This window comes from Melozone crissalis, unplaced genomic scaffold (genome assembly GCF_028551555.1).
Source record: "Melozone crissalis strain CALT ecotype California unplaced genomic scaffold, PUWL_Pcris_2 ptg000036l_1, whole genome shotgun sequence".
Taxonomy (NCBI): Eukaryota; Metazoa; Chordata; class Aves; order Passeriformes; family Passerellidae; genus Melozone; species Melozone crissalis.
In genome coordinates, this window is record NW_026535814.1 from 2,071,837 (window position 1) to 2,098,762 (window position 26,926).

Sequence of the window (26,926 nt, forward strand, 5' to 3'; positions counted from 1 at the left end):
TGAGTTCAGGCAGATTTAGGTTGGCTAGCAGGAAAAGCTTTTTTTACCCAGAGCGTGGCTGAGCATCGCTCAGGGTGCTCAGGGAAGTGGTCACCAAGCCTGACAGAGTTCAAGAAGTATTTGAACAATTGTCTCAGGCCCATGGTGTGATTCTGGTGTTGGACTCTGATGATTCTGGTGGGTCCCTGCCAACTCAGCATACTCTATGATTGTAAAACAATCGTATCTTGAATTTTTTCTATCTCCTTACTATAGGGCAGGAGAATTCAACTACAGTTACTCTACAAATTATTCGAGAACAAGGATTTGTTGGGGACCTTGCAGTCCAGTTGAGCACTGGGCCAAACTTTGAACTCCCCCCCTCCAATCGTGCAACAGAAAATGAGGATTATATACTGGAAAAGAAAACAATAATTATGGCAGAGAATGCAACAGTAGCTTCTGTCATAGTCACTATTTTGCCTGTGAGTAGACTAACAATTTCTTAAGCTATTAATATCTTTTAAGGAAATGGAAATGGTAGTGATTTTATACTAGTAGTATGACTTAACGTTCTAGAAATGGCTGTGCTGGGACTCTTGCAGCCATCTCTTTCAAAACACCTTGCATACTCATCATTGGGAATGAGCCAAATTCTTCATTTGATTATAATCTTGAAAAAGATTATGTATATTCTTTAACTATATTTAGAATGGAGGTACTGATTTTCGAGTCATGGCTTGGTTTCTGGGATCTAGCTGACTTTCTCATAGGTAGCAGTAACAGATGACAGCCAGCACTGCTTTCCCCTGTTCTTGCAGATCTGGAATCTGACTTGTCAGCTTTGATTTCAAAATCTCAGCAAAAGTGTCTTTTCATCTTTATGGTATGAAGCCAGAGATTGGTTATATGGTCCCAAATACTGAGAAGTTTTGAACAGTAAGCAACCTACAAGTATCAACTGTACTATATTGCAATGTATCATTAAAAAAAAGACATTTAAAACTTTTTTTCAGGATAATATTCCAGAATTACAGGAAGGATTTATAATCAATATTACTGATGTGCACCTAATCACTTTGTCTGAAGGACAGCCAAGTGTGAAGAGGCCTGGATTAGAAATAGCTGAAATAACAATTGAAGAAAATGACGATGCCAGAGGAATATTTAATTTTAATGTTACAAAGGTAAATAAGTCTGAATGAAAAACATGTAAAGTGGCTTTTGAGCAAGATGGCTTATGAAAGCGTTCTGATTAGCTTTATGATACTAAATTGTTCTGGGTAAAATGGCCAGATACCAGACCAACAACTCTTTCTTAAGAGGTTAGTCACAAATAATACACAAAATTTATTATGGAGCTAGCATTGCTGAAACCAATGTCATAAAAAGGGATGTCAGGAGGCCATTTAATCCAGATTTTTGCTCATAGCAAGGTCAATGCTAAGGCCAGACCATTTTACAAGTATTTCTTCACTTATTTTTAACTGCCAGTAAACGTAAAAAAAAAAAAAGTTTGTTGAGACATGTCAATTTCTTTTTGAATGTACAGGGTATCACTGGAGCTGTTTCTGGTTATGAGGTACCACCACCACAGAATGTACTAAAACTCCCAGTTGTTCGACAGGCTGGGAGGTTTGGGTCAGTAACTCTGTACTGGGAAGCCATTCTTTCCACTGCCAGCTTTGAAGACTTCACACCATCATCTGGAAACCTTACATTTGCAGATGGACAGGTATTCACTTGCTGAAAGCTTACCTGACTTGAGGTTACCAGCTTAAGATTTTTTCTATGTTTTTCTTTATCAGAATTTTCACTGAAAACATATTATTTATGGCCTTATGTATATGAATGATGGTCCCAGCTTCAGTTTTTTAACATGGAAAACCAGGATATACAAAACCATTGACCAAATAGGCATGTGCGTCTTTGATACTTTGACAAGTGAGGACATAACTTCTAATAATAAACCCTGTTACAATGAAAATTTATAGCGAAATCCATCTTTGCTATAAATTCTCAGAATAAACCTATATGTTTTCTTATCTGTGTTCTACACAAAGTTTTAAATTTCATGTTGCACCTTAGAATACCTATTGTACACAAGGGATTTTGATTTTAAGTGAATATAAGTGGTCTTTGGCAAAGGAAAGGATGTACATAGTGTGCAGAATTTTGACAGAGTATTGACAATATTGTCAACATTCACTTTTTACTGAGTACCAAAGCAGAACATTCTGCTGGTTTTAACAAAAAAGATTTACATTGATGGACTGAAAAACAACTACTGAAATTATATCTTCTTATTATAAATATACAAGCATAAGAAGAAAAATTAACGGGTGAGCATTGTCTATTACTAGATACAATTTGCCTATTTTAATTTTTTTTCAAACAATTGACAGAATACTATAAATGAAGCTTTGTTGCTTTTTTTTTTTTAACATTCTACAGGCTACAGGAGAAATAGAAATTACAATCATAGATGACGATGAAGTTGAATTCCTTGAGATATTCAAAATTGCCCTGGTGAGGGTAACAGGTGGTGCAAGACTTGGGAATGACACCCTGGTAACTGTCGCTATTCCACCAAATGATTCTCCTGTTGGGGTATTCAAGTTTGAAGAAAAGAATGTGAGTTTGATTTAGGCTGCACTCCTTTCTGCTAAAGTTGGAGTGGGTTCGTGTCACTAGCATATAGCTGATTTTTGTAAGCCTTCACTGCATTGGAAGATGTGATTTCATTGAAATGATATTAGTGCTTGTCTTCATCTAGCTATGTAGGATGGTAGTAACAATGAAAGTGCTGCTGCATAAATGTAGATTTCTGCATGACTGAATCAATTTAATTCACTATAATAACAATTCAGGACAACAATTTGATGGTCTGTATAATAATCTGCATTACTGAAAGTAAAATTTGGAAAGAAATTACAAAGCGTATCTCATCTTAGTTCTTGCAGTGCCAGTGCTTCTGCTCTCCCTTTTGCTGGTACTGAGCCTGCTGGTGACATTGTCTGTAATTGTTTTGGATCACAGTGCATGCAGAAATCACTTGAATGACTAGTCCTTGCTACCAGAATTCAACACTCTCCTTACACCTGTTACATCCCTGTCCATTTTCACTCCGATTGTTTACAATTGTCGTTGATAATGTTCTCCACTGTTTATCTTAAACATGTATCCATGTAATTTGACATAATCAATGCAGCTTTTGACTTTTTTCAATACAGTCTTTCCCATATTCTCCTTCTCTTTCTCCGTCAGGTAACTGTGAAGGAACCTAAGACACCTGATGACCCTGCTGCAGTTGTTTTGCTAAATGTAAGTCGAAGTCAGGGAGGAAAAGGAGCAGTTACAGTGTTATGGATTCTCGAGGAAGCAGCCAGATATGATCTGACCCCACTAAATGGTACCCTTCATTTCAGTGAGGTACTGCAATAACTTATTTATTATTAGATTTATAAATATTTCCTTCTACTGGTGTATATTTGTATGGTTGTTGTTACTTGTTGATAGAAGTATGGGGTTGCTAAGTATTATACACTAGCAAAAGGTCAGTTTGAACTGGTGGGGTTCTAAATATTCATGCTTCTTTCAAGATGCAATGGAAAGCTGACATGTTCTTTTAATGCAGCATAATGTAATCATCAGGAAGGTAGTTCTTCAAATCTTCACTGTTTTAACTATTAACAAAGAGAAATTGAAACCTAGCAAATGAAAATAATGATTACAGAAACACTTATTCTACTAAAGTATCAAGCATCTTTAAAAGAAAATTTGTATTGAAAGGGTGAGAAAGAAAAATGAATGCTCAAAATCTGCAGATTAAAAAAAACCCAAAAAGCACCTTCATAACTTTCCAACTAGACAGTGTTATTTAATTTGTATTTCATGGCAGGTTGCAGCTCTGAACTCAGAGTTAAATATTGGATACTGATACTATGTTAATATTTATATTTTACAGTCTACTCAAAATATTTAATGAAGAAAAGTATTTTAGCAGAGCATAGTCTATTTTCTTTCAGTATAAAATTTTTTTTCACTAAATCAATAGGCATGCTGGTTGTTTTACTTTGAGTCAGCTGAAAAATAGATTTTTTCTTTTTCTGGTAAAACCATCAGTATTTGGCAAAGTTTTGCTGTCATTTCTCTACTGGTAGGCTTTGACATTTTGTCTTGAACATTTATACATGCTTGAGTATAAGCATAAACTGTATGCATGATATACTAAATTTATATATGTTTGCCACTTCCCATTGACAAAAATGTAGATTAGGCAGAAATTTGACTAATATATCTAATTTGACTAATATATCTAATCTTAATAAAATAATCCTTAGAATATGTGTGCACTATTGAATAGGTAGTTTCTCTGTAGAAAGTTTCCTCTAAGTTAAAAAACACCTATGTGAGTACAATTTCAAAGGAATTTCAATCTTTATTAAGTTGAAAAGAGTAAGGGTATTTTTAGGGTGGCCCGCAATGTTTGAGAGACAATTTTTACTGGCTATTAATCTGTGAGAAGAAATTTCAGCCAGATCAGATAATCTCATGTTTTAAAATACTAAAGAATATGGCAAGCATTCTTAACACTTGATATGTTAAAAAATTTGTTTTAACACTGTATTTTGTTTAATTTAATTTAATATATATCCATGTCTTTCTGGTCTTTACATGATGCAGACTGAGTCCCAGAAACTGATTATTTTACATGCAATACAAGATGGTCTGCTGGAGGGGAATGAAACATTTACCATTCAGCTAGTCTCTACTGGTGATGCAGAGATATCTCCTGTAAATGGTAAAGAGTTAATTCAGTATCTTCTGGTTTTAGATATTCTATATGAGAACTATTCTAAGTCTGATCATATTATTTTAGTCTGCAGTGCTTAAGTATTTTGTGGGCATCTAGTTGGTCACAATTGTGAATGTCAGTCTTTTTCCTTAAGTTCCTTACCTGAAGAAGTCAGAGAGTTCCACAGCCCTCTATGAAGCTAATGTTTAACCATTCATGTAAAAAAAATTACCAAAGGTAAATTGCTTAGTTTTCACTTACAATGAGAATAATTTTTCTCTTCATAGGTGTTGCAACCATCACTATTATGGGAGATGAAGGAGCTTCTGGAGTGGTTGGGATAGCCCATTCATCCCAGCATGTTTTGATTGGAGAACCTTCAGGAAGTTATAATGGAACTGCTCTTATTAGGTGAGTACATATCTCATTTTTTCAAAGAAAGAGCAACAGCCCAGATTCAAAAGCTATGAGACCCCACATTTGGCAATTTATTGAGTATTACATTTTATCATAACTTCTATAATCAGTACTATTTTAAAAACTAGGTGATTGGTTTTAAAGAAGGGTAGAATATACCATGTGTGTATCCTTTCAGTATTAAAGGAGAGGTCCAAATATTCCTCTCTGTCTTCAAGTTATTTACAACATCGATGCACCAAAGGAAAGAGGATCTTAATCAAAAGAAAGGGGTAAGAAAATGTGACATTTGAAGGTGCTTTGTGCTTTCTAGAATTTGATTCAGGATTTGTGCCTGAATAGTATTTCAGCAAATTGTTATATTCTAGCCTAAACAGTGTGGGAATGGGGATTTTTGTGGAAACAATATGCAATTGTTTTATTCAATCAACTGAAAACAGAACGAAGAGTTTTAGATTCTTAGAAGAATCTTCTAAGAGCATTGGAAAAAAAGATTATGACACTTCCAGCAAATATAAAGCTGCAGAACACCTTCTGGTACTGGCCCAAGAAGTCCAAAAGACAAAACAATGCCTTGTGCAAGTAGTTTAAGACTGTGTTATGTGCAGAATGTGCAGACAAATCTTTACTGTGACTTTTCCAAGCATTATGTTATTATAGGGTTTTAGACAAGTAGCAGACAGAACATATCACAGAAAATCTCAAAGTATTCTAGTATCCTACATCTGCCTTATAGATCAAATTGCCCCTGGCATTACCCTGACATCCAATTGCCCTTCTATTTTGCATATCTATCTCTGTAAAAGCAGAAGAGAATGAAGAGAAATCAGTTTTCAGGCCCTGTCTTTGGGCTACATATGGAAAGAAACTTGAAAGACCTCTTGGTAAAAAATACAGCTGGAGATTTTTCCAAACACAAAGAAATACATAAGAACTTTAGACATGTTTTGAAAATGCCTGAAAAGGGAATTCTTATGTTCTTAATAGTGATTAAGTACATTAAAACTCAAGCTTTCATAGTGCTGATAACATTTCTTCCATGCATAACAGTATGATATACTATCTCTGTATTGCATGTTAAATAATAGAGGTAAAAATAAAATCTGTGTTTGTGTCCTTACCTGCAGCCTGGTACGTGGGCCAGGGATTTTTGGAGAGATCATAATATATTGGAATATAACACCTCCTCATCACACAGAATTTGTTGAGGTATCGGGAACCTTGACCATGCGGGATAGGCAGTCTGCAGCAGTTGTTCTAATACAGGTATATGAGAAATCTGATCCCAGTAGCTATTCCAAGTACATTCTTTTATTTTCTGAGGATCTTGGCTAAAAATTATTTATATCTCTCTCTCTGGAAATGGTTTAAATCCTTCCAGCTGTTGTTGGTTGTTTCCTCTAGGCTGTAGATGACGACCGCCCTGAGGAGAAGCATTACTACCAGTTTCAACTAACCAGAGTCAGTGACGGAGGACTCATAAATGAATCTAGCAGCCAAGCAAATATTACCATGGCTGCCAGTGATTATCCATATGGAGAGTTTACATTCTCCCATGAACTACTGCAAACAACAGAAGATGAAAAATGGGTATTAGATTAAAATTCTTTCCTATATAAAATTACTGATAAATATCAACATTATTGCTAGAATTATGTTCAACTTTAGAAAGAAAAGAAATCAGTCTCTAAAGTGACTGTGGCTATCTGTTAAATAGCATGTACGCTGTACTTGATAAATCATATTGTTGTTACCTGACAGAACCATTGAAAATATGACTTCAGAACATCTTGTAAAGGCATCTGTAAGAGAAAACAAAGCCATTTTAAAAAGGAAATATTCTCTTTCCCTCAGGTTAACATCACTATTGTGCGTTCCAAGGGATCCTATGGCACAGTGCATCTTTGCTTTCAGATCATAAGTGGGACTGCAGAGGAAGGAATAGATTTTACTCCCACAGTAAAGGAAATTATGTTTGAACCAGAGGAGGAAAGTAAAATTATTTGGATTGAAATTCATGATGATGACTTTCCTGAAGGTCCTGAATACTTTTCATTGGTGATTACTGAAGTGGAACTCCAAGGAAGGTAAAGTTAAAATTTCCAGTTCATTTGTTACAAGCAGAAAAACAAACTAGAAAAACAAATTATATTTGGATTCTGATCTACCTGAATAAAATCACTGCTAGACTTTTTTTCTGCTTTACTGTAAAGCCTTGTAAGACAGCTAAAATTGTAATCATAATAGAAAATGGATGTATGGTAAATCCATTTATTTTAACATTAATGTAAAGGTATTGCTGATTAAGATTTAATAAAACTTAAAATCCATTCATTAGATACAAATTGCCAAGTTGCAAGAAATGTCATTAAAAAGATGAAATGAGAAAGAACAAATTAAATATACACGTTTCTAGTAATAATTCTTGCAAACATAATAATATGAAGAAATGTGAAAAAAAATCTTCAGTAGTAACTGTCAGAAAATAAAATTATTTGCAGTAATTAAAAAATTGTCACACACATATCTTTATACTTTCTCAAGAAGTTTAAAGTGTATTTTTACGGGTTTTTTTTCATGCTCTTGCAAGTGGATTTGATTTTACTGTAAGAGAGAATGGTCTACAGGTGGATCAACCTCCAATAATAGGAAATATCTCCACAGTACGGGTCACTATTGCAAAAAATGACAATGCTGAAGGTATCATAGAATTTGATCCACAGCATGTCCTTCTACAGGGTAAGTTTACCATAAGTTCTCACTATATTTTGGAAGATAAGGTTTTGGCATGAATTTTGAAATTACATAAATTTTTCTCAATTATTTTTATAGTGGAAGAGGATGCTGGATTAATCATGATTCCTGTTTTGCGAAAGCGTGGAACTTATGGCAATGTCACAGCTGATTTTCTTTCTCGAAGTATTTCTGCACTTCATGGTGTTGACTATGTCATTCATAATAGTACTGTAATTTTTTATCATGAACAGAACCAGTCTTTTATTTACATCTCTATTATAAATGACGAAGAAAGGTAATTACATTTTCAGATATTTATTCACCAATTTACTTTTGATTAAGTCTTTTTTAACATGCACTAAAAAATCTAGCTATATGTGTGTATAGAGCTTGAATTGGAAAACACATTTCTGCAGGCTAAAAAAATCACCTAAGTGAGAAAATCATCTAAAGGGGACAAAAGAAGATGTTATATTACAGTGACATAGTTCCTGTTAAATAGTATACAATCATGCATGCAATCAAATATGATTTTAAATTACATGATAAGAAATGTTGACGTCAACAGTACTGCTCTGAAGGATAAAATATTTTTCCATGTCTTTTCTATTTTTTTTCTATGCAGTGAATTTGAAGAGCAATTTGAAATCCAACTGACAGGAGCTACTGGTGGAGCTGTCCTGGGGCTCCACCTGGTGAGCCAGGTCACCATTGCGAAAAGTGACTCTCTCCAGGGCATGGTCCGATTTCTCAACCAAAGCCAAATTATTCTTCCCAACCCTGATGTAACCACAACGGTCTCCCTGGTGGTGGAAAGGACTGGGCAGTTGGTGGAGGCGCAAGTGGGTCTTGCCTATAAAAGACTAAAAGTTTTCCAGTGACTATGTCAAAAAGTTCCTTCATTGTGCTTTGAGAGCTTACTTAGTAACTTATTTCTAATAGTATAATTACAGCTTTTTATTAAACATGAATTGCATATAGCTGCAGTATAACAGAAAGTGTTGTTACCCTTTTAAAATCCTCTTTCTTCTCCTGCTTCCCTTCTTTTATTATGGTATAGTGTATATTGTTTTGAACTAGCTCCTAATCCCACAAAAATTATAGTTAACTTCATGTACTACTACTAGTTTAATTTAATTCAGGAAATTGCTTACTATGAGTTTTGTAGGGTATTTTTTACTCTATACAGGCCACTTATAAAGTAGAGATGTAAATATAAAACATGGTGGGCCTTTCACAGTCTTGTCAAATAATTGGAAAATTTCCATTATAAACCATGAGCTCTTCTTCTCCATATATAAAAACTGCCTCAATCTTTGATTTTTTCTAGAAGTCATTGGAGAAAAGCAGAAAATACTTAAATTAAAGAAATAATAATTGTAAAGTCCTGAATATAACCTCCTTAAAAGCAATCTAATTTGTGGGAATCACTGGAAATGCTGTGGCTTTTAATCAGGCTGAAGAAATTTGAATGATTCATAATTTTCTTCATAATCTGAAGAAATTTTCTTCATAATCTGACTTTTATGATAGAAAATATTTGTCATTTTTAGACTTGACATCACACTTCAAAAGGAAATGGTTTTGATCATGAGTACTGATGTGGGAAGCTGTGCAAAAAAGTCATGAAAGAGAAATAGACACTGGCTTTTGTGATTCTTGCTATATGCTAAAGATATCTTAGTTTCTTTTCTATTACTAACATCTAGAATTTAATAAACTCACATTGTGACTAACACTTTAAAATTCCCATTTGTGAATTGACATGTTTACTTTTTCAAAGGCTTCTACATTTTGTCCCATAGAATTAATTATGACTATTTTGTATCCTGTATTAATAGCAAAGATTTAAACATAGCTAAGTACTTTTGATACTCTGTCACTTCTCCCCTTGGGATGCTGTTATAAGATAAATCTGAAACTGATTTATATTATAACTGAAACTGATCTCTTCCACAGATTTACTGGGACATTTTGGGACCCAATTCAGAAGAGATTTTGTCTCCTCTGAATAATGACATTGGTGATCCTGTGAATGGAACATTCTATTTTGAAGAAGGAGAAGGAGGTCTGAGAACAATTAATCTGCAAATCTATCCTCATGAAGAAGTTGAAGTTCAGAAAACCTTCATTATTCGACTGAGCCTTATGAAAGGTGAAACAGAAATAGATTCTAAGGCAAACAGCATTACATTAATAGTAAGTTATTATCACTTTTCTTTCTTCAGAGATTTCTGTTGATATTGGTATTTATAAATGCAAAGCTTTTAAAAATTAATCCCAATGATTACTTAGTCATTTGGCTTTTTTGACCTTTTTACTATTTTGATATATTATGTTCAATTCTGAAAGAAAAAGGACAGAGAACCTATCAGTAAAAATTGGAATAAAAGCAGTGAGCTGGCTCTCCTATTTGCAGTTTTCTATAGTTCTCTTTGCAGAGAGCATGGACTGAGCCCACATTTCTATGTGTCAATATGTTTATCATCTGCTGTGGTTTAAACCCAGCTGGAAATTAAACCCCACTCAACTGTTTCCCTTCTCCTGCCCTCTCTTGTGAGAGGGAGACAAAAAGCAGCTTCTGAGTCAAGATAAGAGAAATTTACTTGAAAACACCAAAGAGATGAGAAGCAAACAGTAACAGCAACAACATTAATGACAAAGGTATACAAGAGAGATGGTGAATTACGCACAAAAAGGTGCTCACTGCCAAAGCTCCACCAAGACAAAGACGAAATGCCTTTTTCCCCTGAGCAAATAAAAAACTATGATGAACCAATCATCCACACATACTTGTCCTCAAATGCTGAGACAGTGAAAATCAATGATGGACAAACTCTCCAGGCTAGACCACTTGGCCTGCACCAACCATCATGTGTGTGTGGTAGGTAACAGTGATCTGGTCATGCCCACACAGCACCAGGCTCTGACCCCTCAGAAGTTGCAAGTAGGACATTGTCACTCTTGACATCTCTTCAGAGGAAGCGAGAAAGTCTGGCCTCTCATAGTAGAAGAGAAATGAAGATGTTTTTGAGAGTTATCACAGACAAATCAGCGCTCTAGAGATACTGCAACTAAGGAAATATTTATAAAGCTGCTGTAAGAAGCCCTCAAAAGATTCTCCCCTGGAAATGGTATTTTTTAAAATTATCTGGTCTGAAAGACGTTGATGGAATTAGCTCTTACTTCCACAGTCCCCTTCAGGAAGTCATGTTGCCCCAAATTCTTTTTGCAGCTAATGGTTCATGGAGATGGATGTGGATGAGCTCTCTCTCCCATAGTTCTGAGTTTCCAAACTGTTAGTATTAGAAGAGTTTCTGTATACTAATTCATGGTGCCTGAGCATTTCCTGCTTTAGAATCAAAATACTCAAATGTAGCATTTGAAATAAAACTTTGTTCTTTTCCTTCTTGACAGGGGAACTGAAAACTGAAAAAGAGACATTCAAAATTTTCTCTGCTGTTTTTGGAACAAACAGATATATGCCCCTGTAGCATCTAGCAGTGAAAATATCAGTAGGTTCAACAAGAATACAACTGACACTACATTTCTAGTTTTTTAAATGTTTGTTTACCTTTTTACAGATAGAGAAGTTTGGTGATCCAAATGGAATTGTACAGTTTGCTCCTGAATCATTAAGAGAGAGTAATTTTGCAGAACCCTCAGGAGACAAAGGGCCACAAAATATTACACTGTTTGTCAAACGAATTCAAGGCGTTCTGGGGAACATAACGGTATTCTCACTCTTTTCCTAATAAACAATGTAATCTGAAATCATCCTTGATTTCAGATTGAAAAATATCTTATTCTGTGCCTTTCAATTGCTTGTTTCTCAAATTAATTTTTTTATGTTTCCTTTTAGACTGAATTTAGGAAGGGCTTAGCCCTGGTACTTGTGGTTTGGAGAGTAAAATTCAATCTTCTCTGGTCAGGGGAAATAAAAGAAAAACAATACTGCTGTACTGCTCTTGCTTTCTTTCTCTCCCAGTTTGCTTTCGATGGGAGAATAAGAGACAATACTTTCATAGTGAGTTGTCTATGATATCATCGCATTTTACTTTTTTAGATGGAATCAGACTTCCTCAGACTTTTCTGAACCACCAATGTCAAAACATTGTTTTTTACCTAAAGTTTATAAGTGAGTGTTTTAACAGTAACTCATTTAATTTAAAATAAATTGATCAATTAACAGAAACATCTGCTGTGTTTAATGAGAGTTCATTCCTTTCTTATGTGAGGAATACTGGAAACAGAAAAAACAGCAATGGTATTTTGGTGACAAAAGAGAAATACTTTTTGAAAAATGTTCATAAATTCCACATAGTTTTACATAAATCTTCTGAAACTAGACAAAGGAAATATTTATATTCTTAACACTGTTACTGAAATAACACACTCTTTTGAAAGATAGTCTGTGTGATAGCATATTCTTCCTATGCATACCCAAAACAATTGTTATTTTAGCCATTTAAAAGCAGTCTGATCCATATCTTGTTTATACTGAATCCTGAATTTGCAAGTTTCTGACTTTGGAGATTATTTTTCTTTCTTTTAAATTTTGCATTTTCTATACTAATTTCAGGTTTACTGGGAAATATGTAGTGATTCTGACATCACAGGTGACTTTCTTGAGACAGAGGGATCTGTTGTCATTGCTGACCAGCAGAGTACAGCTGAGATAATTATCTACCTGTTACCTGATGATGTTCCAGAGCTGGATGAAAGCTATGAGGTACAGCTGATTTCAGTGGAAGGTGGAGCAGATTTAGACCATGAGAAAGGAGTTTCAAAGATCACAGTGTTTGCAAATGATGACCCTCATGGAGTGTTTGCCCTGTACTCTGATCAGCAGTCAGTATTGGTAGAAAAAGCCCTGGATCGATATGTTCAGATTAATGTGACTCGGCATGCTGGGGCATTTGGAGAAGTGATGGTTGAGTACCGTGTCATATGCCCTCATGAGGAAGCACTAATTGAACCCGGGAATGAGGTGGGATTCCTCACAATAAAGGATGGTGCCAGCTTTGGAGTAAAAAGAGTGCCAATAAGCAACCAGGTGTGTATTACTCTTTTAGCTACCATGATATCTGTTATTTCCACTTGTTTCGTCACAATACAAATAAGATTAAAAATTCTCACTAATATCAACTGTGAAGAAGCAGAAAAGAGAGTCTTGGTGTTATGAATTTCCTCTTTATGGAGTAGAACTGGAATAGAAAATCAAATTTTCTGACAGTAATTGCAAAATCACTGTTATGGATGTGTTCAAATATTTTAAGTTTCCTTACATTGTTGTTTTGTGTTACTATGAGTTCAATATCTTATTATTATATGAATGCAAATATTTTCTTAAGTTTCTTTGGATTGTAGATAGTGATCTGTCATTTGTGACCAATGAAGATAAAGATAAATATACCTGCAGTCTCCTTTGTCTCCTTGTTGTTTGTCATTTTTATCACAGTCTTACATCCACTCTTACATTCTCTTACAACCATCTTAAATATTTTTAATCCTAAAGATTAAAATCAAACCAAAGGCAGCCAGTGTGTCAAATGCAACTTTTTAAAATGGCAATAGTTGCTTTACAAACTCATATTCCAGCAAGCTGCTGACAGACTACTTTCACAATATTGATGGCTTAACTGTAATTCTTTGAGAAACATAATCAATGAAACACTTGTCTTGAAAATGCTGCTTTGTCTGTTAACAAACAAGAATCTGCTGGTTGCTTTGTTAATTATTTGCACTGTTGGATAATATTTTTAGTGGAATTAAGTTTCTACCTTTTTAATGAAATTCTCTCTCTCAAAGGCATTTATTTTACTGGGCTTGAATTTTACTCTGGAACTTACTAATGTAAGCCTGGTTAGGGGAAGTGCCAAGGACGTGCCTAAAATATTAGGAATAGCAAAGTCTGCTGTGCTGCTTATTCCTGAGGAAGCTGCCAATTCACAGGTCAGTAGCCTGGTTGTGATGTCATGTTCCTACCACAGAAGAAAGGTACACTTCACTGCAGAAGATACCTGTTCTAAAAGTCAGTGAAGTTTTCATTGTAATCAATATGATGGAAGAGATCCTTCCTGTTAGTGCTTGCACTGTCTGTTTTTCTTTCCTCTGATAAAAATTCTTATAGAAACATTTTAATACAACTGGAAAAGGTGTCTTCATATGTAAAATGTAAGTAATATAAGTATTTACATGAAAGGGGACTTAAAAGAAAATAAGTAAATCTGGATGATGTTTCCATAAGTACTGCAACCCCAAAGCAGAAAATAGCATGAATTCAGTATTATGTGCAAAAAGAGATGGAATATATGTTGGGTGTTAACGCAGATGTCTGTAAATTTGGTAATCGAGTGATAAATTTTCCATTTATCTATTTTGTATGAGAGTGAGAAAAGATAATTTTCCTACTTTGATATGGTATATATGCTACCATTCCATTTTTTTTATGTCTGGCAAAGGCATTAACTCTTAAAGGTTTTAACTCTTAAATTTTATTGAAGTTTTTATTTAATTATTTTAATTATCTTTAAGAATTTTTGTAGTTTTTAATTTACAATGAAACTTAAGTCAGATAGTCTTTCTGAATACACTGTTTTCAGAAAGACTATCATATACTATATACTACTATACATCCATTAATCATTGGTTTTTGAATATGCAAATTATCTTCACTCCTTTGCTCCTCAGAGAAAAAGCAAAGTAGATCACAGTAGCAAGAATAATTTTGTGTACAATGTCATGCGGTAACAACTTGCTTTTCACTGGATATATAATTAATACCTTATTTTAGACCTAATTATATGTATATATCTATATATGTAGAGAGAGAGTAGTACAGTTATTACCTGTGAGCACTGAGGGCAGGCTGGATTTATTTTTCTTCTAAACAAGAGACACAGATTGTATTCACTGTTTTCAGTACTGAAATGTCACTCATACTTGGTCTTTTTCCCTGCAATCTAATTGCCAGAAATCTAAAATTTGAAAGTATTATTAAAGAGTTTGTATGAGCTCTTTCAAGAGAGCATATTTATATGTCCGTAGATAAATGCACATATATTTATGTATATGCATGCATCCTTATTGTAAGATGCCCATTTTACAAAAGGTACTATGCTTTCACGTATGTTATTGTTCATTTTTTATTCCATTTTCTGATAAAATCTACTATGTTTTCACAGGTTGGCTTTGAATCTGTGATATTACGACTTACAAACATTGTAGCAGGGACAGGCCATGCTGTCATAACCAGAAGAGGAGTTTATGGCACTGTTATAGTTAGCTGGATTTCAGGATGCCCACCGGACCTAGTCACTGACTCTGTTAAACTAGGCAATATTACTCCTCCATTTGGTGAGTAATTGCTGAAACAAGTTATATACAGCTACAAGGACAACAGCTATGACAGTTGCCTAAGTGATGATACCACCTTTTAGTTATTTGTACCTCTGCATGTTTCCATTATTAATGAAGAGTCGGTAGAATGAAATTGTGTGATCCAATTTTTATCTGTAAGAGACAAATTTACTTTATGAGAAAAAAATAAGTTTCCTTTTAGACACAATGCTATGCCCCTGAAGGACAGTTTTCTATAGGAAAGACCCTTATAGTGAAGATTTTTTACCTCAGTGAAATCAAATTGTGACTAAAGTTCCTATGTCAGTATATTTCCAGGTAAAAATAGAATTCCTGTTTAGTGATTTTGACTGTCTCAATCATTCTTCTTTCAGGTACTGTTGTATTTTCCTCTGGGGAAAAAAGTAAAGTGATTTCATTTCAGGCTACTCCAAGCCTAAATAAATCTGAGATATTTGCCATCACTTTAACAGCAGTGCACAGCAATGTGTCTGGTGGGGCTCGACTGAGGTAAAGATATTATTCACACTTTTGAGTTGCACTGATGCTGTAAGAATTATGACATGTATAGGGGAATATACCTCATACAAATCCCTATTAAATTATAGGTAGCTAGCACATTTGAGTTTCTTTTTTGATAATTTCTATGTCTTGTCTCACATGAAAACAAATGTCAGTACTGAAGATCTGATCTGTCTGAAACTGAGGCTTTTCTTCAATTCCAGTCTGTTTCCTGGCATTGGGATCTGAGGTACCTAGAATGTGTCTAGAACAGTGGAGACAGTTAGGAAAGACAATTAGGTTGAAGAACCAAGATCAACAGTTTTAACCAGAAAGCTGAAGAATAAAATAAACTGTCAATTTTCAGTGTCCCTAAATATCTATATTTAGAAGATCTTAGATGACAACCATTATTTAAAAGAAATCAAACGCAATAAGAAATGCTCTAAAAATGACTAATTTATATTAAACCCCCTTTTTATTCTGAAAAATTAAAATATTACAATCAATGTAGTTTTTTGACTCACTTAAATTGTTATCTGTTCTTCAAACTATTTTTACTCCTCCTTGTTGAAGATGAAAATGTATAAAAAATGGGCATGGAGTGACACTGTGACACTGCATGGAGAAAAGTATTGGCTTCACCATATTAAAATTGAACTGACAAATCTGAAGGAAGTCAGGAGTCAATCAGAGGTCTAAATTCCTCAAACAGACTCTCCTAGGTTTGTCCCTCCTATGAACTCGAGTCCTCAAGCACATATTTACTGTGCAAGTCAAATGCCTTGAGTGTATGAGAATAACTTTTCCTAGAAAACTTAAGACTGCATCCCACATCGATTGCTTTGAAGGTTTTTTGGCTTCCTAAGTGGTGGAAGGGTCTCATCTGTTAGCCAAATCCACTCACTCTGATTATGCCATTTGGTAGCCTCTGGCATTGAATAATGGTTAAGTTCTAGAGAGAAAGGGATGACACAAGATTCAGCAGAGTCAGTCTAATATTTTGTAATAAGAAGGGAATATATTTAATATGAACAGAGTAAACCTTAAACTGAATTGATAACAAGACTCAGATCTGAAAACAAAGTACTTTGGGTAATATTGAAAAGAGGCAGTATTTCAAAGCTGTACTGTATCTTTTAAAATAACTTCCTGTCCTTCTCCAGCTTCCTGGCTAAAACTGTAAATCTGCTAGCATCTGTCTACTTCACAGCTTGCCCTTGGTACAGGAGGTTTGTTCAGTGTTTAAAACTGGTATTATTTGTAGTGGCTATATTATATTCCTGTATTATGTTCACAGTAGGAAGATCTACTTTCCTTTGCCTCTCCATTTTGTCAGGAAGACCATATTTTATGTATAATTTACTCAGTATCCTGTCCTGACTTAGGATGCATTAAGCATAAGGAGGGCTGCTCAAACATTACAAAAACATTTTTAGGGAACCTCTTTATGTCTTGCTTTGTATGATTTCTATTTCTTCCCTCTACCATTGCATGTTTTTTTAATCTGCTTTCTCACAGCCATCATTGATTGCTCACTGAAAATTATTATGCTTGACTGTTCTGCTTTTTATTACTTGTATTTCTCTCACAATGTGATATTGTTTCTGTTTCAGATCAGGATTTATGATAGCTAAAATTGAACCAATGGGGATTTTCCAGTTTGATCTTAACTCAAGATCAGTTTCAGTTGAAGAAGATGTCCAGGTAGTCAGACTATATGTCCAAAGATTGTTTGGTTTTCAAAGTAATCTTACTAAAGTGACATATCAGACCATTCCTGGAAGTGCCAAACCGCTAGAAGACTTTATACCCATCTACAACGGAGAGCTTATGTTTTTACATTTTCAGACAAATGCAGTGATAGAAATATCGATAATTGATGACACTGTGTCTGAAATACAAGAATTTTTTTTTGTAAATTTGACTTCTGTGGAAATTCTGGATGTTCAGCCTGCAAACCTTGACTGGAGTCCCCGTTTGAATCCAGCTTTCAGTGTTGCAACAGTTAATATCCTGGCTAATGATATTCATCACGGAATACTAAGTTTGGGGCCAGAGTTTATTTATGTTGAAGAAGATACAAACAACAATATCTCCAACACAGCAGTGGTTCAGATCAGAAGGACCAAGGGATTTACTGGTGATATAAAAATTACTGTTAAAACCTTTGGGGGAGTGAGTGCGCAGAGTGCAGTAGATTTGTATCCTTTTGGAAATGTTTATGGAAAAGCAAACTTCACATGGGCAATGGAAGGAGAAGATTTTGAAGAACAGACAATCTCTCTGACTTTGCTGGATGGAGAAACTGAAAGCCAGGTGTCCATAAAAATTTTTGATGATGATGAGCCTGAAGGACAGGAATCATTTTATGTTTTCCTCTCAAATCCTGAATATGGAGCTCAGATTGTGGAAGGAAAGGATGAGCATGGATTTGGTGCTTTTGCAATAGTAATTATTGCAGGTAATATTATTTTCCCCAGGAAAGGAGGAAATATATTTCAATTAAATAACAGTAAATAATATATGTTCTCATAGCAATTTTCATGTAAAATTTGAATTCTATATGATAATAAGCAGGGTATTCTATTCCTAAATCTAAATTTTTCCAGATGAGAGGAAGCATCTAATGCACAAAGCCCCCTTAGCATCCCTTAGCAGTGTAACTCAAAATACGTCTATAGGTGCTGCTTATCTCTGTTCTTGTTCTTTATGGAAGGAGAACACTGAGTGAAACACGTGTGTGGTGGGTCAGAGACAGTGATGACCACACACCCAATGTTCATGTGGCAACAGAGAGCGTTTAATGGCTCAACCCCTCTTTATAAATGGGGTATTACTGGATAGCTCATTAGTCTGATCTTTTAACATGGCCCAGGTCTTGGACAAGTGAGATGTCTGCAGCTTGGAATGGAATGTAATTGGTTGAGATTCCTGTCTGTCAGCCCAGGGGCCAGTTTATGGAACCAGCTGGGTTTCTTATTTATATCTGAATTAATTGCCCAGCACAAGCCAGCTTGTACTGTGATATACTGTGACAGCTGAGCATAACTGTTTCTTTAAAGATGGAGTAGCATTGCAGGCTTGTTTGGTTTTTTGCTATTTTCCTTGTTCCTGGGATGTGAAATTCCCACCTCAGTAGATCTGTGACTTCCAAATTCAAAGAATAAGTGGGATACTTTATGCTACAGACCTGTGACTATGAAAAGAGTCATCAAGTAACTTATGGCATGAAAATGGAAGTGTCCAAGAGGAACCTGTAATAGAAATGCTGGGCTTCCATTGTTAGTTCACAGTATTGTTCAGATGATTTCTCACAGTACTCTAGTGCTGCATTCAGACCAAAATGTTTTCTAAAACTGTAAATACTGACTACTTATTGACAGTTTATGGCACAAAAAGATCACTGACTTTTTTTGCTGGGTTTGTTTCTAAAGACCAGATGATTTGTATTGTGCCACTTCAGGTACTTTGCTTTCTCAGGATTCAGAATATTTTAAGCTTCTTTTACTTTTTTGTTTACCTGTTTGTTTTTTTTTCTCCTTTTCCTAACTTACTCTGTGAAACATGATTTTGAAATAGAAAATATCATGGAACATTTGAATACAGGAAGACATAGTTCCTACTGAGACCATAAGATTACCTAAAAGAGGAGAGATATAAAAATTTACTGACCCATTATTTAAATAATGCATTATGGCAGCAGTGCTTGATGGGAGACAGTGGGTACGGGTTGAAATGAGATTTCATTTGTGCCTGGGTATTTTTTTCTATTGTGTACAGAGAGCCAGTGGCATGGGTTGCCTGGGGAGGTTGCATGGGCTCTCTTCGTCCCTGGAATTTTTTCAAGCCCCAAACCTCTGAGACATACGGTCTGGTTTCAGAAATAATTAAGGTTTGAGAAGAGTGTTGGACTAGAGACTTCACAGGCCCTTTTAACCTGAATTATCTTATTCTGTCTGGTGTATTTCATATACTTTGTATTTTTAATTTAAGTCTTTTTCTTTTACAATGGATGGAGTTTGTACAAAGTAGAATGAACAGCTTCTGTTTTCATTCTTTGCTACGATGCAGTTCACACCTGCAGTGTAGTCATCTTCTGCTTCTGGGGATGGAGGACAGGAATTGGCATACTCAGTCACCAAGGAAGAGTTTTTCTTTCAGTCACTGTGCTACTTTGAGAAAGCGATGTCAGAATTCCAATTTCCCCTAGCTTTTAAATATCCTGTCAGGCTTACCAACTGTATAGAAACCAATCTAATCTGCAATATAGATGAAGTTTTAGAAAGAAATTGGGCACTGGAATGAATTTTAGGTTAACTCAGTTTAGTCTAATCAAGAAAATAAGGTCCAACATTACGGGAGTGTTGTGTGTTTAGATAGTCTTAAGAAATCAGTGTGGGTATTGAGAACTAGGATTAAACTGTGTTGCTGGATGAGTGTAGGAAGCAACCAAGGTCATATACAAAACTAGATCATATTAAACAAGTTATCTTCATGTGCATTATCTGTAAAATTTACCGTGGAAGTAACCAGTGCCCTGGGTATTTATGTTAATGGTCGCGTTGCTCCACCCACACCTGTGAGGATAGGCAATGTTTGGAACAAGTCAGCATGGAAGAAAAATGGGTGACAGGTCTTAAGTGGAAAATCTGAGGGTCCTTTATTCTTCTGCTGCAGTAACAGGAGTGCTCCCAAATACAGCCAAACACTTAAGACCTGGAATAAGGGGCGATCCCTATTTATAAACACTAACATGGAAAGTTCTAGCAACATCATAACCAATCATAACCAGGCAACATTACCCATATTAGCATGGTAACTCTCCTGTTCGAACAAACTTAAACTCTCCCTAACTTGAAACAATGTCCCTGAACTTAGGGTGTTGCTTTCCATGGTCTCAGGTTGATCCTGGCTATGGTTGGCTAGCTGGCCACTGGACCCCCACGTTTAATTGCAGAAATATGTGTATAGACATGTGTTGTAATTTGTATTGAATACCGCAGCTTGTATTGAATACCACATTAATATTCAATTAATATGCTCTAGAGTTATACCTACAGTACAAATTCCCATGAAGTTGGAACATGAGACAATGTATTAAGGCGAATGGTAAAATAGTTGCTCATGCGCATAAGCAAATACACAGTTTCTGTTCATCTTATTATATATATATTGACTTTCAGTAAGTACTAAGTGGAAGTAGATGGTCTTTTCAATTATAGAGTAAAGCCATCACTACCTGCCAGGAGAAATCCTTTAGAAGCAAGATTTGATCGAGCACTGTGAAGACATTAGTTTCCCCTCATTAAAGCTGGGAATTTTTTTCTTCCAATGCTGTTTTTCTGAAGTTACTTGCATTCCCCTCAGAAAAATGTAGTGTTTTGCAGTGCACAATTTCTACATATAGAATAAAGATACAAGAGAAAAGATGATGTAATCATCTATGAAAATTGATGGGTTCAACCACATCATGGATAGAATGAATAAGAAACCTTAAGTTACATCACTGGAGGCCCATCTTTATCACATTACCTACTTTATTTGTTGAGGCCCATTTCTGTTCTGACACAATGTTTTAAGATTTATGGTAAATATAGCTGGAGCGAGTATCTCATAAGGGCATTATAAGCAAGGCTTTTGAGATTGTTCTGGAGATGTCTGTAACACCTAGTCTCTTGAAGTCAAGGGACATAGAATTCAGTCAGTTTGTTGAATGCTGCTGAAAATACAAGCTTAAATGCAAAAATGGTGCCAGGACTCTCATAAGTAATTTACTTCCAAAAGCAGTTGTTATTATTTTAGTGATTAAAATAAAATTTAGAAACTCTAAGTTCTAAATTTAAAAATCTAGAGTGTAAATTAAGAATAGAAATATTAAGAGAATTGAGGTGTCCCAAAATAGTACTTTACAGCATGCTTTTGATACATGACTAGAGTTTTAACAGTTGTGCATATTAAAAGTATAATTTACTCTCAGCTTAATTTTCTGGCTTTTTTACTTTCATGGACTATTTCTTACACAGGAAGTGATCTCCAGAATGGCATTTTGGGATTCATTCCAGAAGTACAAAGTGGCCTGATACTTGATGAAGACTCAGAAAACAGAGAGGTGTTGCTGACTGTCGCACGGCAACCAAACAGGTGCAGGCAACAGTGGATTCCAGTGCTCTTCCTACACTCTGTAATATATTGTCTTGAATCACAGGAGCTACTGTTAGTGGAAGACGTTTTCATCACAGAGTTTTACAATAAGTGTTTCCCTTTCAGCTCCTTTAATAGCTTCACAGATTTTGGCAATGGGGCATTTAAGTTGTGAATATAATTAGGTCTGTCACTTTATTGGTATAAAGCAGAAACAGGAGAAAACTCAAATGCTTACCATTCTATACTGTGAGTCAGCAAATGTGAAGGTTTTGCTTAAGGTAATGTATTTGCACTGCTAAAGGTGTAACTCCAATTCTCACCTCTCTGTATAATGTAAGTAGCTATGAATACTACAAAAAGTAATTAAGAAGTTCTGTGTCAGTATGCTTATGTCTTCACTTTTTTCCTAATTAGCACACATATACATACATAGTGTGCATTTTTGTGTGTACTTTAAATAAATATGCTCAAGTATGGTAAGTTCCTTATACTTACAGGAAAAGCTAAGTCTACCTGGCTTTCCAGGCTAATGGTTACTATGGTATTAATGAAAGTACTTGGGCATCCCTGCTTTCCAAGTCTCTCTTATTCAGATGATTGCGGGTTATCTGAAACAAAAATTAAGAAGAATCTGGGGTCCCATAATTGCTTTGTTTTCTTCTTTTGCTACTTTTTTTTTAAATAATCTAAATGAGTATTAGAGGCAGAAATTTAAATGAAAAGAGCTATTTTTTTCATTGTAAAGCAGTTGATTCCATAATGATAAGTTTTGAATAATATAAAACGTATGTTATATATATGGTTTATGTTTCCTAAATCTGTTGTGCTCTCCTTCAGTACATGCATACTCTTCTCTTTTGCTTATAGGGCTTTTGAAGATGTGACAGTCTTCTGGCGTGTGACCTTTAATAAAACAGCTGTTGTGCTTCTGAAGGATGGTGTGAATTTGGAGAATGAACTTGTATCTGTGCTGGGAGCCACGACCTGTGTGGCAGGTCAAACAATGTGCAACATTTCTATTGAAATAAAACCTGATCATGTAAGTAATTATTACTCTTCATGTGCAGCGTTGAATTGCAATTTGTCAAGATGAAAAAACTCCTCTGATCCAGAGGAACTAATACTTAGTTTGAAGATAGTAACTTGATATCTGCTTGACTTCTCTGGAACATGTTTATTTATAGTCTTCTACTGACTCCATTGTCACTGATAAATATTTGGGAAGGAGGTAAGTATTTAGTTTGAAGAGTAAAGTACAGTTCTTAGGTTTTTAAAAAATAGTAAGGAAAAATAATGGAGTTGTTTCAATGAAAGGTTCAATCATATACTCTCATCCTTTACATAATAAAATTTTCATCTACCAAAGCATTTCTTAAGGTAGTTGATGGAAAACATTCTGTAAGTAATATCTCATTGCACAAAAAAACCTTTGAGTCTTTCTTTTGTGTTATTTTATATTCCTAAATCTAGCACAGTTATCCCTGAAAACTCATAAAAACTGCCTAAGAATTTCTGAGTATCTAAAAATCTGTCTCTGTTTACATCTGGCTTTTGAATAGTGAAGTTAAATTTAGGAGCCATCATCCACTAAATTGCATTTGTCTAAGTCTGACAGCCGTGTGAGACTCAGCTGGCACTCTAAAATACAGACATGATTGTATTAACACAAAACACAGTATTCAGTCATTTTTATTGAAAAGAGAAGGAAAAAATATTTTTGTGTGAATACCTAGGGATTAGAGTAAGCCCTTGAGAAAGAAAGGAATAACTTTTGCCATTATTTTAAAGTTGGAGAGTTTTAAATATTTGTAAGAAATTATCCTAGCACCCAGGTGTAAGAGCCATAATGAGGGATGTGGGATTCCAGGCAGCTCTTCATAATGCAGTTTATTACATCCAATACATTATAGTAGTCCAGGGTCGTGGGCGACAGAGCCTGTGCCTACAGCTGTCAGCTCCAGCTCCAGACAAGCCTGAAGACCCTTTAGTTTTGGTTAAAATGCATTATACACTTTGCTGAGTATCTTACTACAGAAGAACCAATCTATACCTTAATTTTTACCTATAGCATGTCATAACTACTATAATTACCATATTCATGTTACTATTCTCCAATCACTAAAAGTTAGTACATTACAGTTTAAGCTAGAAGTTTTCAGTTTTCTTGCAGTGGAAAATTCTGAGACCTTTTTTCTACTGCAGCATCAGCAGACTTGTTCGCCTGTGCTATCTTTCTGCTTGGTAAAAATATCTTCTTGTTTGAGGTGGGTTTATCTTTTGCTCTAAGCCATAAAAACCCCTTCTAACTAACATACCCTTTGCCTTCTTAGTTATCCAGTAAGACTGGCTCAGCAATTCTTTTCTTCTATATCAAAGCTTACTTTCATTTCTATTTCTTCTTCAGATTCTACATTCAAAAATCTTTCTGCCAAGCATACATATCTGTGAGACTTTCTTGTCAAGAATGTGGGAAAGCTAGTAGCAAAGCTGAGATCTGGGCAATGGAAAATCAGTAGATGGGAAGATTTCCATGTTTTCTTCTGACTCAGTTCTAGAATATATTGCAACATGCTATATGTGGGAAATAGGGATTTCCTATTTAGGAGATAGGATGCATTCCCTTATTTCACTAAGGGAGCCATTTTCATTCTCCATCTTCAGATGTTATTTTTACATCACAGAGCCAATGAATAGGTGTATAGGGCACAGGCTGCCTTGCTGGGTAAACTGAGATTATGAACCTCTTTAGATCAAAGAAGTGATATCAGTATTTAATTACAGCACTGCACAAACTGCAGAGACATGCGGTTGTGCCACATGAAGCACAAGCCTGTGCCATCCTAGCAAGTGCTACTACAAGGTTAAAGCTCCTCATTCATTCCAGTATAATTGTGCCTGTCATTAGTCAAGAACATTTCATTCAGAGAACCACTTAACAATTTAATTGAAAACGTATACTATTTATCTCTCCAAATATTTCCTAATTCTTCTTATGGTTCTTCTTTCATAAGTAAGCTTGTAAATCAGTAGTAAATGTATTAAAAATGATGATATAGCAAATACATTAAGTGCTTTACATTTTTGAAGGATACATTCTAGCTTTTGTAAGTTTTACTTCCTCAGCAGTACTGAGTTTATTAGCTAAAAATCCTAAAATTAAAGTAGGATTTCAAAGAATTCAGAGTTGAAACACAAAGCTTTTTTATGTAGTGGGTTGGCCCAGCACCCACCAAAGCCTCTCTGTCACTCCCTTTGCAGGGGAGAGAAAATATAGTAATGCATTTATGAGTTGAGACAAGGACCAGGAGAGATCACTCACCAAACACCATCATGGGCAAAATAGGCTCAAATTACAGATACTGAATGATTTTTTTGCTAACAATAGCAGAGTAGGATAATTAGAAGTAAACTGAGACCTTAAAACACCTTCCTTCCTCCCCTCCCTCCTTCCAGTTCTACCTCCTCCCCTCCAGCAGCAAATGGAGCTGCAAATGGGGGTTATGTGCATTTCATCACACGTTGTTCCTGCTGCTGCTCAGGAAGAGGAGTCTTTCCCCTGCTTCGCCACGGGAAGCTTCTCCAACATGAGTCCATACCACAGGCAGCAGTTCTCCATAAACTGCTGAAGTGTGGTCATCCTTCTATTGCCCTTTCAAGGGCAGGCTGCTCCAGTGTGGACCGCCCACACGGCCACAAGTCCTACCGGGAAGCCTGCTCCAGTGTGGGCTCCTCTCTCCATGGGTCTGCAGGACCCTGCCAGGAACCTGCTCAAGTGTGGGCCACCCATGGGGTCATAACCTCCTCTCAGGCATTCCCCTGCTCCAGTATTGGGCTCCTCCATGGGCTGCAGATGGATCTTTGCATGCTTATGGATGTCCGTGGGCTGCAGGGGCCCAGCTGCTTAACCATGGACTGCAGGGGAATCCCATCTGAAGAACTTTCTCCCCCACACAGACCTTGGTGTCTGTAGAGTTGGTCCTCTTATGTGTTGTCACCCTACTCTATTCTGGCCACAATTATATCTGCATGAGAACAGGTTTGTTACTTCTTAAATATATCATAGGGATGTTCTGATTGGCTCAGCTATAGCCAGTGTCACGCCCATCTTGGAGCTGTTTGGCATTGGCTCTGGCAGACAGAACTTGTGGCAGCTGGAGAGAACTTCGGACAACTTCTCACAGAAGCCCCTCCTGTAGTTCCACCAATACCAAAACCTGGCTATAGAAATTCAATTTTAAAAATTGAAAAAAAAAAAATAAAAGGCTTCAATGATTGCCATTTTTGGAATTTTAGAATGGAATCTTTGGAATTTTAAAATTTGGATGTCTATTTTTAAATGTTACATTTGTACTGTAGGTATAAAATAAAAGATGAGTCAGAGCATCATATTGTAAAGTTAACACTGCTACCTTATTTTCAACAAGGAAACAAAGTTCCACAGCCTATATTTTCAGAGTGAAATATTTCACTATATGTGAAACATCACAAAAGTCTATCAAATAGTATTGTCTAAACTCTGAGATTTTAAATAAATTGAGTTAAGTATGCAAATCTACTAAGTTTTTAATTTCTTGTAAAAACATGCATGGACATACTAGTGTCTAAATGCTTAAGTTGTATATAAAATGTTTTTCAGAACTTTAACTGAGATCAGTACTTCAATACAGGAAAGTTATTATACAAATTAATTGCATTTTCAAAATTGCATACTTAATTCTGTGCAGTACTTCCAAAAGGATATGCCTTTTTGTAAGGTAAAAAGAAAATGAAAGAGCAAATTCTTCATAAGTTGTACGTCTATGTAAATCTATAATCTGGAATATGGCATTCTTGGAGGGTACTATCATTTATGTCGAATTTACAGTCACTATACCTGCACTATTTAAACAGCTACTGTAATTCAGCAAGTTCTGTGTGGAAATCTGGGATTTAATAATTGTGCCTGACAGAAGGATGTTCTGCAGTATTGTTTTTATGATATATTTT

The 26,926-nt window shown here is 35.5% G+C and overlaps 1 protein-coding gene across 1 annotated transcript in view; it reads left to right on the forward strand.

Moving 5' to 3' along the window:
- ADGRV1 (adhesion G protein-coupled receptor V1) overlaps positions 1-26,926 on the forward strand; it is a 271,123-nt gene that overhangs the window by 89,220 nt on the left and 154,977 nt on the right. Inside the window, exons 56-77 of the mRNA XM_054283215.1 lie at positions 256-464; positions 996-1,166; positions 1,532-1,714; positions 2,434-2,613; positions 3,247-3,411; positions 4,666-4,783; positions 5,065-5,188; positions 6,322-6,460; positions 6,599-6,784; positions 7,049-7,281; positions 7,785-7,933; positions 8,027-8,225; positions 8,556-8,772; positions 9,890-10,129; positions 11,515-11,664; positions 12,513-12,986; positions 13,742-13,885; positions 15,118-15,289; positions 15,667-15,802; positions 17,410-18,257; positions 21,820-21,937; positions 22,808-22,979. Of these exons, the coding sequence (XP_054139190.1) occupies positions 256-464; positions 996-1,166; positions 1,532-1,714; positions 2,434-2,613; positions 3,247-3,411; positions 4,666-4,783; positions 5,065-5,188; positions 6,322-6,460; positions 6,599-6,784; positions 7,049-7,281; positions 7,785-7,933; positions 8,027-8,225; positions 8,556-8,772; positions 9,890-10,129; positions 11,515-11,664; positions 12,513-12,986; positions 13,742-13,885; positions 15,118-15,289; positions 15,667-15,802; positions 17,410-18,257; positions 21,820-21,937; positions 22,808-22,979 (4,727 nt within the window). The remainder of the gene's footprint in view (positions 1-255; positions 465-995; positions 1,167-1,531; positions 1,715-2,433; positions 2,614-3,246; positions 3,412-4,665; positions 4,784-5,064; positions 5,189-6,321; positions 6,461-6,598; positions 6,785-7,048; positions 7,282-7,784; positions 7,934-8,026; positions 8,226-8,555; positions 8,773-9,889; positions 10,130-11,514; positions 11,665-12,512; positions 12,987-13,741; positions 13,886-15,117; positions 15,290-15,666; positions 15,803-17,409; positions 18,258-21,819; positions 21,938-22,807; positions 22,980-26,926) is intronic.